General features: G+C 41.4%; 1 protein-coding gene across 1 annotated transcript in view; it reads left to right on the top strand.

Annotated features, from left to right (window-relative positions):
- The window catches only part of znf385d (zinc finger protein 385D), a 128,151-nt gene that overhangs the window by 54,485 nt on the left and 58,353 nt on the right, over positions 1 to 15,313 (top strand). The window contains exon 3 of the mRNA XM_050047600.1: positions 4,272 to 4,379. Coding sequence (XP_049903557.1) covers positions 4,272 to 4,379 — 108 coding nt within the window. The remainder of the gene's footprint in view (positions 1 to 4,271; positions 4,380 to 15,313) is intronic.

The following is a 15,313-nucleotide window of genomic DNA, read 5'->3' as shown; positions in this document are numbered from 1 at the left end:
CCGGGTAGCCCTGCACTAACATGATCAACTTCTCTGTATTTATCAGACTCAATATTTACAGAAGAAGGGAAAGATATCTGTCGGCTGTGATTGGTTTGTAACGTGACTCCTGTCTGACTGCAGAGCGTGGCCTCTTCCTGTGTCTGTCCTTTCAAATTAAATTCACATGGTCCAGTCATATAGGTTTTGATATATTTTGATGAGGTGCAGCTCTTGATAGGGTTTCATGTTTGCTTGTTTTTTTTGTTGGTTTGTTATGTATTTGTTTTTTTTGCGACGAAGCGACCAATGAAACCTTGCAGACTAATAACCTTTCTGGTCGAGTAGTGTTTTTACGACTATTACAGGTTTATTAGGTAGAACGTGAAGGTGAGGCAAATATCTGTCAATTCAAATATTAAAAAGATAGATGAATAATTAAAAATCTAATTAAAATCAACAACAAACGATAATGATGTTTAAAACGTAAAATAATCAGGATTCATGATTGTCATTTCAGTCAACAAGACTGATGTATCACATTAATAAATAGAGAAAAGAAAAAGACATTCATGTATAAGCTGATTACTGTATAGTTCTGTTTTAGTCAGTACCAGTAGTTTTCCACTTCTGTTCCAGAGGTGAATATCTCGGGAAACTTTTTTTTACCTCTCCACACAAATACACTTGAAATCCCAAATAATGAAAACAGCCTCAGTTCAGCCAAACAGCGTCCACAGAAAGCAACAGTATAACATCATTGTGCCTACCTTCTGCAGCACAATTGTCAAGGTGGATTAATCCTCCCACACACTGTAGGCACCTTTCTGCCTTCTGCAGCCAAGTGGTGCCTATTGAGACACTTCCTCTGCGAGGCAGATGTGTTTGTTCATTCCCCAAAGCCCTGTCACCACACAGAGGGAGGCAGATACCAACCAGACAAGCAGCGTGCAGCCATGCAGTAGCATGCCCACTCCCAGTTAGTCCTGAAGATATAAATGTATGTGCTGGTTGTGTGGCTGAGGTTTCTCTGAGGTTTTTCTGTTTATGTGAATCATCTCAGGTAAATTTACAATAATTAGGCAATGGTTCATTATTTCCCAAACAATGTGCTTAATTTTTTGCTTGTATGTGTGTTCACATTCAACAAACTCTCTTTACTGCACAAGAGTAAATTGCTTGGTTCTCATTCATGGGCAAGTTTCATTAGAATAAATGTTACCCAAGACAGAAAAAGAAGAATTTCACGCTGTAGAGTTTCCTGTCCTGCTGTCAGAAATCATCAGACAAAAGCATAACAAATTTTGCAGTGTCAGTGGTTGTATCAGGAGACCGCAAACACATTATTAATACAGTGGAAAACAATTTGTCATGAGCGCAGTGCTGTATTTTGACAGAAATAAAAAGGAGTGCTGGAAAAGTAAAGCGGTCCATGGCTTAAATGGGAGACAGAGACATGGCAGTCAGGAGATGGACAAGGGAATATTACACATTACAAAAGATGATGTTACACTGGGATCACTGTTCATAGTAAATAAATTGCCAAATATACCAATAAAATCATACCAAGTGGAAAAAAAATGAACATTATCATACCTCTCAGTGAATTGATAGCTGTGAGGATGACAATATCATGAAGAGAATATTTGTTTTGCATAAACTCCATGCTTTGCTTCAGTCAGTTTGTTTCTGTAACATATTTAATCTCCAAATTTACTCAGATTAAAGATCTTTTCAGATCAAATGTGAGTAATGCATGCCAATAAATCGCACGTCAATTTAAAAATCTGTATCTCTCTTTGTATCCACACCGAATCTGAAAATTTTGTTCATTACAGTGGAAGCTTTTTTTTTTTCTTCTGCAGCTTTTTGCGATTTCCAGATGTCAAATAAAAACAAGCCAACCAGTATAATAATGACTTTAATTTGCTCACACAATCAGTATTTTCTTCAACGCATTCTCACCCTGACCTCGTCACATATCAACATTTGGTCATGGACTTTCCATGTCCAGATACAATGTGCAAGGTACCCTGGGTGCGTTGGTTGTTGACATTTTGGGACACAGTGTCAAGGTCTGCCTGTTACATGCATTGTCTTCTTTCAAACTACACTTTCTTTTCACAGGAAATGTACGGCTAACATACAGTCTCTGAGAAAATAAACACACTACGTCAGCACAACACTGCGAATTGACATGGTTAGGTTTAGGCACCAAAAGCACATAGTCAGGGTTAGCCTTAATATTCCCCCTGATGCCGCCAAGAAGCGTTAAACTATAACGGCAACTGACCACATATCATGCCGACATTTTCGTCAGTGTCTGACGCCGCAAGTCACTGCCCAAGCGCCAGATTTCGACGACACTGAAGTGACAGGGTTGTTTTCTCGGATGTCATTGCCATGATTCTCCTCAAACTGTCACATAACAATAAGGACATTGATCTGACAAAACAATGTCCTCTTTGACAAATGAAGATTTGAAAGATAATGACCGTAAGGAGAACATCTGAGAAAGAATAGCAGCTGAACTTGCTTGTGATGGTAGGTAGTCGACAAAGAGGGAAAAACATACTTCGTTGTCATGGTTATGTATCACTTGTCATTTCTTACTACATTAGCAGACATTATGCTGTTGACATTGTACGTGTCATAAAGTACATGTAGTCGTTGTGTAAGACAGTGGTTCCAAACTGGTGGGTCGCAGTCCAAAAGTGGGTTGCGTGTTTATTCTGAATGGACCGCAAGAGTTTTTATTTTGAAGTGCTGTTTCCTGCTGTAGAGTGAGTGACTAATGGACAGCTACTTGACAGAGACAGCAAACTAGCTTGACTACATGGTCAAACGCAAGTATGTCGCTGAACATATCAAACTGTGTGGACCTTGGATTAATGACTAAGGAGAGAGCTGGACCAGTTGGGAACCACTGGTGTGCAGTATACTACAAAAACTGACCATATAGGATAAGTGATAGTGTTACATCAATTATTATTGCATTTGAAATCACTGTCTTTCCTTGAGAAATCCAAGCCCACTTCCTGTTCACAAACTCTCGCTATTACAGCTAAGCACGACACTGAAATACGTGTCTATTGTTTACTACGTGTCCGATGGCATGCGTAGCAGGCAATATGAAAATGTCGCCTGCTGTCAGCAAAACTCCAGCAGATGACTCAAAATACGTCAGATGGCAGAGTTTCGCCGTGGGCGAGGAGGGATATCTAGGCACTGGATAGATGGAGGGAAGTTTGCCACATCCGCAAAGTATCCTCTTAAAAAACAAATGCTTGTACAAGTTGTTCTTGCACCAATGAATTTATCTCGCCAACAGGTACTATCTACGAGGCCACAGCATGATGTTTGCTTGTGCTTCCACAGAACGCAGCTATTTTCCCAAAGCAGCATTAGGTGATATACAATATGTCTTTACTGCAATCCAGACACAAGGAATCCATTTTTTCTGATGCAACTCTGCAACTACAGCTTGTTTCTCACACTCCTCCTCAAAAAAGATCCTTTTCAGGCACTTGTATGCTCTTTTATGGACCTGCAAACCTTGTGGCATTTGTGTCAGCTGGAGCGTAGCACTGAATGTTGAGGCTTTCTTCTCAAAGGGTTGTCTTTAATGTACTGTGGCTAGGATTGTACCTCATTTGTACGTTACTTTGGATAAAAGTGTGCACCAAATGAATAAATGTAATGAGGAAGACGTCAGCCTCGCGCTTGTGGTTCTCTTTTTACCCTGCTTTGATAGTTAAATGAGCCATGAGCAATACACTCATCGAGCCACACTGATCACAGTGAAGGAATATTTCACCAAATACAAGAGAAGCTCTTTTATGTGTGCTTTTCTTATTTCTGGACGGCAATGAAATACTGTGGTACAAAGGCATAAGCAGACTGTGGCTACAGAGACAATACTTGTTAGTGGGTTAAATTCATTGTTGGTTTTAGTCGCTTCTGGGGAATTGTTGATGATAATAAAGAGATGCAATAACACCAGTGGTGTCCTTAAAGTGCTCACTTGAGGGATTTTGCTTACGACCATTACAGTAAAGTCTCCACAGTCAAACACTGATGCTGTGTGCCTCCAGTTTCCAAATGGGGTATTAATGTCTGAGCCAGAAAGCACCTGTTGAAGTGCAAGATGAATGGTCGGCTTTCTAAAGAGCTTCAGGCAGCCTGTTTTCTCTTTACAGCCCAGTGAGCGATGGAGGAGTGAAGGTGATTTACAGGTCAGCGTTAGCAACTGTTTTAATTAGCCTCTTTCCGTGTCTCCCTCCATCCTCCAGATGGACCCCGTGCAGAAAGCCGTCCTCCATCACACCCTCGGCCTCCCTCCCACTGCAAAGAGGAAGCACGTCTCCTGCAGCGTCTGCCAGCTGAGGTTCAACTCACAGGTGAGCAAGTTTTCTTCTGAAGAGAAAAACTGATAAATGATGAAAATAAGTAAACTGGAAATACCTCCAAACACATTAAAAACTCAACCTCACCTGCTCTGGTGTCAGCCATGTTGTCCTTCACAGTGTGGTGATGTTGAACATGGTCGTGTTTTTGATGAACAGTGAACTGAATGTATCTGTTCGCAACTCATAAACGTAAACTTGAGCATCGCAAGCATCACAGTTAACGACACTGTGTTTTACCGTACCCAGTGACTGACTGCACCAAACATACCAGTGTTATTTCCCCATCAACATGCGTTTCCTCCTTCCTAAATCTGAATCAAACCTTTTCCTTTACATAACCACTGAGGGCAGCACGATGCATTTTAACAACAGGCAAACACTATTCAGTGTGAGAACAGACTTCGTCAGAACATGGCTAGTTCATTCAATCTCCATAATTGCCTGTTAGTCCTGTCCTGTTAGTGGTCGCAGAGTGCTGGGACCTATCCCAGCTGACACTGGGCGAGAGGCGGGGCCCACCCTGGACAGGTCACCAGACTATCACAGGGCTGACACATAGAGACAGACAACCATTCACGCCCACATTCACACCTATTAGAGTCATCAGTTAACCTAACCTGCATGTTAGGAAGCCGGAGTACCTGGAGAAAACCACACACAGAGGGGCTCCCCCACCCCGGGTTTGAACTAGGGACCATCTTGCTGTGAGGTGATCCAGTTGGGCGGCACAGTGGTCTACAAACACAGCTGCCTCACACACAAACATCAAAACATGCCTGAAACAATCTGATCTATAGCCCTGGACTCTTATCACGACATACATCATCATGACTGCTTTACATTTTTGTCTGTAAAGCCCTATTCGGGCGGGATTACTTTAACGTGGAGACATGGGGTAAAGTAATTATTACCAGGGATTTTAGTCCCGTCTGAACGCGCCATGTCTGTAATCATTCCAGATAATGTCAGTAAAAATTACGATGACTTTTACCTTCTGTAAAACAGTCCGAGGAAAATACCTCGGGTAATATTAATCCCGTGTGAACGCGATCCTCTGTAAAAATGTATGTAAATATTTCGTCACGACCTGTTTACAGCTAGTTTTCCGCGTTTTTTTGATGATGGAGGCGCTTGAAGAAGCATTCAGTGTTGTCAGCAGTCGTGATAGTGGACATTCTTCTATGATCGCATAGCCCTACGTGGAGACCAATCAAAAAGGTCGAGAAGAAAGCACTTTTCAGAGCNCGCGTTTTTTTGATGATGGAGGCGCTTGAAGAAGCATTCAGTGTTGTCAGCAGTCGTGATAGTGGACATTCTTCTAATGATTGCATAGCCCTACGTGGAGACCAATCAAAAAGGTCGAGAAGAAAGCACTTTTCAGAGCCACGAGACTTCTGGTTGTGTTCAGTAGGCTTAATATAAATCCGTATTGCTAATTGTGTATACACAATCCTGATCATGGGCAATATTTCATATTGGGCTAATAAATGTAACACATACAGGAAGCAACGTAGCACGCACATGCAGACAGGGAGGTGACGCCAGGGCGCAGACCGAGTTACCACTCCCATCTCTGGTAGAATTATGGAGATTTCTTGTCCCGTGTGAATCAGACATTTATATTATAGACATCCTGTGGTAAACTGACATTAGTCCACATCCCTATGTAAAACTAATCCCGTCTGAATAGTACTTATGTCTGTCAATTGCAGTTGTCCCATTTGCTTCTATGTACATGTGCCACCCTTTTTTGTCACAATATTTCACAAGTGAATGGTCAAATTAATAAAAAGATTGTGGTTGCTACTGATGGTAACTTTTTATTTTAAAAATACTGGGCTTGAGCAGGATGTTCCGTGTCGCGCTAGATTGACAGATGTCTCTGACCAGTCACTTGAAACCTCGACAGAGATGGTTCCAAAATACCAGGTACTATCCACAACTACTGCTGATGGAAAACCAAAAAGGAGTGATTAAGCTCGAGTAGAGCCTCATCGTACCATGTAGTGGTTTAGTGATCATTTGCGGGATTTGCTGGGTCACCAACTACCAGAGGTCTACTCGTCACTGACCTGTCGTTCAGTGTGTTATCTGGTGTATTTAGTCAGTCGTACAGCCTTTATGTGTTTTTTTGTGGGTTTTCAGCCCGTCTTCAGTCACAGTATTGACACTAATTTGTTCTTAAACATGATACCAAACCAGCAATTTTAAAACATTTGTTACAGAACAACCAGCACTGAAATGCTGTATGCTAAGCTTTTGTGCGGAATATGAGTAAAAATAAAAGTTATGGAGTTTTATGACGAGATACTCCAAACTTTTTTCTTCTCTGGCAACAGATTTGTTCTTTAGCTGACAGGGGACATTAGAAAAGGTGAGTCAGTGGATGATTTAACTCCAGCAAAGAGCTGAAATACCATCCGTGTATTCAGTCTTCTGTAGGTGTTGGTGTTAAGAGTGAATCAGACAAAAGGTTGAGAGAAAATCACACATTGTTAGCTGCTATTTTGCCATTACAGTGAGGCTTTGATTTGTCAGATGGGCCAACAGATGTGAGAAAAAAAATGAGAACGTCTGTGAGTTTATGTCACAGTACAGCAGGTGATGGGAAAGCAGCAGTGAGTTTGAGGGGTTTGTTAGCTTTGTAAAGTTGGATCCATCATAGAGACATCCATTACACCATCTCTGAAGTCTGAACAACAGCTTATACAACACACTCAGTGCTCTGACCTCTTTAACCTCAGCGTCTATATAAATCATGGGCTAAATGGTCCTTTGGTGTGATTTTGTGTGAGTTTCCATCCCATATCAAGAGTCATTAAAAATCGGAGAAAAGGAGATGGCTTTGTTGGAGGTGTAGTTTTTGCTCGACTTAATGGGAATGTAGTTTTTTTTTAAATTGCTGTTGTGCAACTGCGATGTTTGACTTGGAAAGGATGGATACAAAGGTGGTTGTTTTTCTTCTTTAACAGAGCCATTCCTCATCGTTAGCCTCTCACTCGCCCCCTCTTTTCCTTTAAACACTGCTCAGGAAGTTGGCTACATAACTGTAAAGACACTTTTTAACAAAAGATAATGCATTATAAGCTGTGTTGGTGGTAGTATGCGTCCAGTCTCCTACGCTGGAGTTGTCATCTTTTACCTGAATACCTCCGCCTCATTTGGAAGTGTAGTTAACATTGTGTGGATGGATGGAGTCTGATTCAAAGCAATATGACACAATATACAGTCCAAATTTAAACGCTAGCTTAATATCTGATCAGTCGAATGTAAGATCACTCAACCCAACTTTATTTATATAGCACCTTCCATACAAACATACAACCCAAAGTGCTTCACTTGGCAAGATTATAATGACATAGACACAGTTTGAAGGATAACACAAACAACTGAACATAAAGTTTTGCAAGACTAGAAAATTACAACAATAAGACACTATAAAATATATATTTAAAAATAAACAGAACAAAAACAGAAACATGTCTCAAACAAAGTTGATTTTCTCATGACTTGTCTGTCTGGAAAAATGCCATTTAGTGTCAGAATGTTTAGAAGGGTTGATGCTTGTGAAAAATAGGTCCAGTATTTACTACAGTGATTATGGGGTGAAGGAAACTGTTATATTCAGTACTCACGCTCCCTTTTCCCATTGGAATAAATAGACTCAGGACTGCCGTCAGTCTCCTAAAAGGGCGGGGCAGTGGCAAAACCCATGTGACACAGATACAGGGAATAAATCGATAGCCCCTTTTACACTGCCAAATTTTCCGCGAATGTTGAGCCGTTTTGCCGGGAAGCAGCAAGCGTTTAGACACACACAGCCGTATTGGTGAGTTGATCCGAGGTGCCCAATTTTCCACCTCGTAGGGTAGACATATTGGCGGAACCCTTTTAGTTTAAACAGGCTGAGGTGGCCTTCCGCAACGGGAACAGGAAACAGCTGATAGCAGGAATTAGCGAGCAGCTAGTAGCAAGGGGGAAACAAAACCTGACAGACACTGTAAAGATGAGCAACTGGGGAGACAAGGAATTGCATGCCCTCCTTGCCCTCGCAAGCGAAGAGGCCATTAACCGTCAGATGACGGGAACGGTGAAGAACGGGCCGACTTATGAGAGAATCGCCGAAGGACTGGCCAGCCGCAGCTTCCCTCCCACGTCACTGTTTACGTCCCACGCTGAGCTACACGTTTTGTTACTTGCTCACGCCCCCCATTGCCCCGAAAAAGGCACATTCTGTATAAACACAAGTAGGTAGGCGGCATTTTGCTGCACTCCCCGATTTTGTTTTTATACTGCCAATGCTGAAAAAAGACTAATTGGGCTTTCCTGCAAATTTGCACAATTCCTGTTTAAAAAGGGCTATAAAGTGGACCATCTTAGTCTCTGATAACTCTGATGTAAGTGTCAAAAAGAATGTGAGAAAAATAAATAATATGTAATACCTCAGTCTATAAAATATGGCAACCTGTTATTAACTATATAGAGAATCTCCCACCCAATATGATTGAAGGACTGCCTTCATGTGCTCTCTGTTTTCACCACACCAGTATCATAATAGACCATGCGATTAAGGATAAGACTACCCTACCTCTTGGCTACCCCCAATTTTTTCTTCAACATTTTTGTAGTGTAGTTAATACTTTTCTTAGTTACATTTTTATTTGCATTATGTGCCGATTTATTTTATTGTCTGTTCATTTATTTTTGAAGCATTCATAATGTCAATTTGGTTTTATTGTACTGTCAATTTGTGACTGTGTGCTTTGTATATTTTGAAAAACTAAAATAAAATATTAAAAAAGAAGAATATGGGAAAATGGGACCAAGATAAGTTCTGGGTGGGACATTTTGCAGTCGAAAAGTAAACTTGTTAGTGCTCTCTCATGGACAACCACTTAGCAGTAACTATGCTGGACCTGAAACTGGTGTTAGTCAGGTCCCTGCAATCACTTCCTGAATTTCTCAAAATGTTCTGGGTAGATTCAAGTGGTTCCACCCAACAGTGGTTGCACTGATGTGTTAAATGACCAACTGCACCATTTGCAACCAAACAAAACATCTTATAATGTCAATGGAACACATCAGCGACCTGCCTGTAGAAACCTATTCACACTGAAATAATGCACCATTAGCTTAACGATGATACTGCAGAATGATTGAGTCAAGTACTCTGGTTGTTTTGTCTTGAGTTAAACAGTTTTGTGTCTGAAAGGGTGACGTTAGTGTGAAAGGCTCTTCTCAGCATGCCACAATGCTGTTCAAGGTGTGCACATACAGCTGTCTTTGCATCTATCCTAACCCGAGCTCATGATAGTTTATCACTGGATCTCTTGTCTTTATCGTTGGTTTCAATGTGATGCACCATATGAGCAAGATAGATTACAGGAAGGAGATCCTATTACCAACTCTGTGAGTGCCCCACAAAGTATTTCTACAGTCATTAGCTCGTATGTGCACTCTACAATACAGTAATGAAATGCACTGCATTAATACGAGCCTGCTAAATCTAACCGATGGACCGACAGATGGGTTTCGATTTCCCTCGCTCCTAATTTCCATACCATTTCGAAAGTAATCAAAATGTTTGAAAGGAAAATCATTGCCACCGCCGCTGTATGTTGTTAAATCAGTAGCATCCCTAAATAGCAATGTCATCGCTCTTTCATTAAAGGAGTAATCAATCTATTCCTTACACCCAAAGTGTTGGTGATTACTCAGGATGAGGTTATTATGTTTTACACAGGGAAATCTATCTCAGTATATATTTACTGTCCATCAGCTGCTCATTTTAACACTTCATTAGAGAGATAAGCTCTGTGTTTACATGTCAATCAGCAGGTAGTGCCGTGTTGCCCGCTCATGTTGTTTATCTCTATTCTATATGCATTCTTCACCACAATGTGTGTTTTTAACCATTGTATATATTGAATTTTTCTTATTGTTTTAAGGTGCCTCATAACTTCAAGTAAAGCAAAGGGACTGCTGATGAAACCAGCTTTCAGCCAACTCAGCTGCATTTGTTTGAATGTTGATTAATCTACATCATCTCTTTTTAAATAAGTTTAATTAAATTGAGCTGGGAGGTCTCAAATACTCTGAAGGTGTTTTTTTCTTTGTGCTTTTAAACCACAGCTACAGTAGGAGAGTATCTTCATTTGCTATCATCAAGTGAAACTACTACTACAGTAACCCTCTGTTCTTGATGACCCCCAGTTCTTCCGGGCTACAACATTTGTTTCTTCCTCTTCATTTAATTTTTACCAACATGGAGACACAGTAACACATTCCAACTTAGCCGTGCGGCAATTTCTTTTCACTGTTAAGCACGGGGGGAACTGCCCATTGGTTCGACATCCCATTGTTCCGACCATATTAAACTCATTGTTCCGAAGTCTGTTCCGAAATCATCATGATGCCCTGTGGTTAAGGTCTGGTTAGGTTTAGGCACAAAAACCACTTGGTTAGGGTCAGGAAAAGATCATGGTGTGGGTTAAAATGAAAAAGAAAGTGACAAACACATAAGTCGTGAGTCTGCTCCGCCTCAAGCTGGTCGCAGCACACCATACGCCCGCCACGAGCCGTTCAGCACCGCGGACAGTTGGACTAATGGGATGTCGAACCAATGGGCTGTCGAACCAATGACATGGACCCAGCACGGGGCGCTCACTCTCTCTTGTGTATCACTCATACCTGTCCCCACAAAACAAGGACAGGTAGGAACCAATTAGTTCATAACCAAGGTAACACACTAGGCGTTTCTCAATCTGCGTTCTTGCCTGTACTTGTGCTCTCTCGGACTTGTGAAACGTCAGTCGCAGCCCAAGTGCTGTTCCAATTCAAAGTCTGCATCCAGCCGAGTACAGTCCAAATGCCCAGATGTGAACTTGCTCTGCCCGTTCCACCAGGGATGCATCGGGAGGTGACCTCTATGGACAGCCAGGTATCCCAGAATGCATTTCTCACAGACTGTCCTTGGGAGTTTGTACTCCTGAGTCAAACTTGCCAAGTCCGAACTTCCAAGTGTGCAAGTCCAAACTTGGCGTACTTGGTATTGAGAAACGCCTACTGACTCCACTCAAACAGCGCAAATGACAATACAGATGAAATATACAAAGTGCTATAAATGACAATGAAATAATAATTTACCAGTAACTCAATAATGCTGAATCTATTACAACTTAAACATAATGTGGGCAGCACGGTGGTGCAGTGGTTAGCATTGTGAGTTTGCATGCTCTCTCCGTGTCAGCATGGGTTTTCTCAGGGTACTCCAGCTTCCTCCCACAGCCCGAAGACATGCAAGTTGATCGGTGACTAAATTGTCCATAGGTGTGAATGTGAGTGTGAATGGTTGTCTGTCTCTATGTGTCAGCCCTGTGATAGTCTGGTGACCTGTCCAGACCTGGGATAGGCTTCAGCCTTTTTGTAGTTTGGGTCTCTTTGAGGTGACTGTGTAACTTACCAAAGTAATGTTGTGTCTCTATGAGGTAAATTTATGTCATTTTTGTTGGTGTTGTATCACTTTGTTGTCATTTTCTCTCTCCTTGTGGTTGTTTTCTGTCTTTTTGTGTCACTTTGTGGTCATTTTGAGCCTATTCCTGGTCCGTATGTGTTAATTTGAGTGACATTTTGCAAGTGAAAGCTGGCGAGCCCCTGACACTTTGGGCCTTGTGCCGATGTGTGGATGGTAATAAAGTAACAGAAACAGTAAAAGCAGTAAAACAACTACAACAATGAAACAGGAAGAAGGGGGAGGCTAATGTATCACAGATTAAAACCGTTTTTGAATAGGTGAGTTCAAAGTGTGGTCTTGACAGAGAGGAGTGCAGGAGAATGTCTGAGATGTTGGGGGATTAAGTCCAAGAGGGAGGAGGCTGTGATTGAAACTGCAGGGTGGACTGATGCAGCGCAGGAAGCCTGTGGTGTTCTGCTAAATACTGATCCAAGCTGCTCGGTTGGAGAGCAGTAAGTCTGTTAGTAAACCAGTTAATGGCCTGACATCACAAAGAAAAAAGAGCTTCTTTGTTCTAAGATGTTTCTGTTTTACTCGATGCCGTCATGTTTATTAGCCGAGATCATAAACTGGGATCAAGTCTGTAATTTGTTGACCGCGAGTGAGTCATCAGATGTAGTCTGTTGCACTGTGTGAGCAGGGAACGCTTTAATACCTGTTTACATTTTTAAACTATTTACAACACTTCCTTTATCTCTTTACCTAAAGTCATGACTTTGTAAATTCAACTTGTTTAAATTGCAGACCTGCAGTTTTTACAAGCCGATAATCTAAACATGAACACAAATGAACACATCACTTCACATGTGAAGGGGAACGCCTGTGTCTAAGTGACTAATGGAGACAGCAGTGTTTCAAAATCTGGTCCAGTATTGAGTGAGAGCCCTGCAGCCTGCAGCAGCGAAACAGGCTGTTTTAAACCAAAAACTCAGGCTGTGTCCTTCGAGGGCCAGCACACTACTGCATGACAAAGGGAGAGATGTAATCAGAGCAAACCAACAGCAGCTGTGTCAATCAACTCACCTGGTACTACTCTCATGAGCCATCCCCCCACACCTCTCCCCTGCAGCTGACTACTAACCACACCCACCTCCACAGCAACCAGTCTGGGCATTTGTTCATTGTCAATTTGAATCTACTATAAGTGCTTGTTTTTGTCACTGACTGGCTCAGATTATTATTATAAGTGCCTGACAACAGTATAGAAAGGACAATTTTGCTACAGAGTAAGATCCTTTTTCTTTAGCCAGAAACAGCCCAAAAATCACTTTCACCAACCCTACCAGACTCCACTGAAATAAACAGTGATTTTAGCGGGTATAGAGCCGTCACATTTTCCCGTCTAACTGACTGAAATAAGGGATTATTTCAACCAAACCAGAACTGGTGATTGTTGGAACAGTGAAAAGATGATCCAAGACTGTTTTTGTGAGTTGTGTTTTGTTTCTATTGACTTTGAATGAAGTGTGTTTTACAATGGTAAAATTACCATTTATTTGAATGGAGTCTGGTGGGTTTGGCGATAGTGATTTTGGGCTGTTTCTGGTTAAACAAAAAGGATCTTACGCTGTATGGTCCTTGCCATAATGTTGTCAGACACTGAAAATAACAACCTGAGTCTGCCAATGTCAAACACAAATTCTTATAGTGGACGTACACTGAGGTTGCACAATTGCCCCTAAGCACTACATTGCAGCCTGTTTCACTACGGTCGACTGTGGTGCTCTCGCTCAATAATGGACCAATTTTAAAAACTAATATCTCCATTAGTCACATAGACACAAAAACACAAAAAAATTGGGTCCAGGTTGAAAAATACTGATGTCACCCTTTAAGTCTGATTTCCAATGCAAGATTTTTTCCAGTTCAGGAAGCATTTTAGGAACTTAGGAACATAACTGACCTCGACACATGGAACCAGAGTTGAACCTGCTCCGGTGGTCATACTGTCTGATGGTTCAGGAACGATCAGGGCTCACTAATGAAACACAAATCTCAGCTTCTGCCTCACAGTAGGGTCAGATTATGAATGAACACACTTAGTTCATATGTGACGTTTTCCGACCACATCAGAAATCAAAAATGTTTATAGATGCTCCAAACAGGAAGGTGGAGTGAAAGCCAGCTGTCACAGAAAGAGGGGAGACACAATATCACATAAACAGGAGACAACACCACAATGCATTCACAGGAAGCGACAGAAAAAGTTGTGAAAGAACTAAAAAGAGAGAGCTTAGGGGAGAAGTTCAAACGGCTCCAATCATGGCGTGATTTGGGTGTGAATGTTGTATCGTCGCTTCCAGAAAGTAAGAGGAATGATCAGACGCAGCCCCTTCCCCATAAGATAAAGGGAAATTGAGTGTGTGAGTGAGATGAAACAAAACTTAATTTAAACCTTTATCTAACCAGGAAAGGGCCTCTTTGAAACTAGATGAAACAAGATATCAACAGAAGGATAATTTAAAAGCAACAAAATAACAGCAGCGCATCAAGATAAGGGGATATAAAACAGATTAAAATGCTTTAAAATAAATCTGCACAATAAATGGATCACAAAACAGATAACAGTGATTATCACACTGTTTTTGCAGTTATGTACTAAAGCAGAAATAAATACACACGATAACTCTGTCTTGTTTTCTTGTGAGTGAAAATTGCATCTCAAACAGTGTTGTGTTCTGTTTGGGGTCCAGGGGAACATATTTATCAATGTTTTATCACCTTGATGGCTTTTCGAATATTTTGAGAATTGGTCAGTTTGGGGCCTCACAGACTCCGGCTCTGAAACAGATGAATAAAATGGATTAGACTGAACTAGAAATGTCAGTTCTGGTTAATTTTGCTTTTTATTGCTGAACACCCATTAAATGGCAACTAATTTTTAAGATAAAAAAGCAAACTGATGTGAAATACAAGAGGCACTTTCTTTTTAGTCCAGCGCTCCACTGACTCAGTGAGTTTTACCACCACATTTCACAGTGCTATCCATTTGCAGGTGGTGAATTTTTAATGTTTGTGATCTAAATGTCGTACCTTTATTTTATTTTCTGTTGGCTCTGCTGACAGACAGACAGGTCGCTGCGTAACATGCGGAAATATAGTGCCCACAGCCCACCCTCTGGTCTCCACTGGTTAGCCTTAGCAGCTCTGCACTGTGCACCACCTGGGTTGGGTGGGAGCTAGCTAACAACGCCACTGGGATTACTGCTAGTAACACTGTCCTGGTGGCAGGACGGTCAATCAATCAATCAATCAATTTTATTTATAAAGCCCAGTATCACAAATCACAATTTGCCTCACAGGGCTTTACAGCATACGACATCCCTCTGTCCTTATGACCCTCGCAGCGGATAAGGAAAAACTCCCCAAAAAAACCCCTTTAACGGGGAAAAAAAACGGTAGAAACCTCAGG

This window comes from Epinephelus moara, chromosome 6 (genome assembly GCF_006386435.1).
Source record: "Epinephelus moara isolate mb chromosome 6, YSFRI_EMoa_1.0, whole genome shotgun sequence".
Lineage (NCBI taxonomy): Eukaryota > Metazoa > Chordata > Actinopteri > Perciformes > Serranidae > Epinephelus > Epinephelus moara.
The sequence above is the reverse complement of the archived record's forward strand: the minus strand, read 5'-3'. Positions and strand labels throughout refer to the sequence as shown.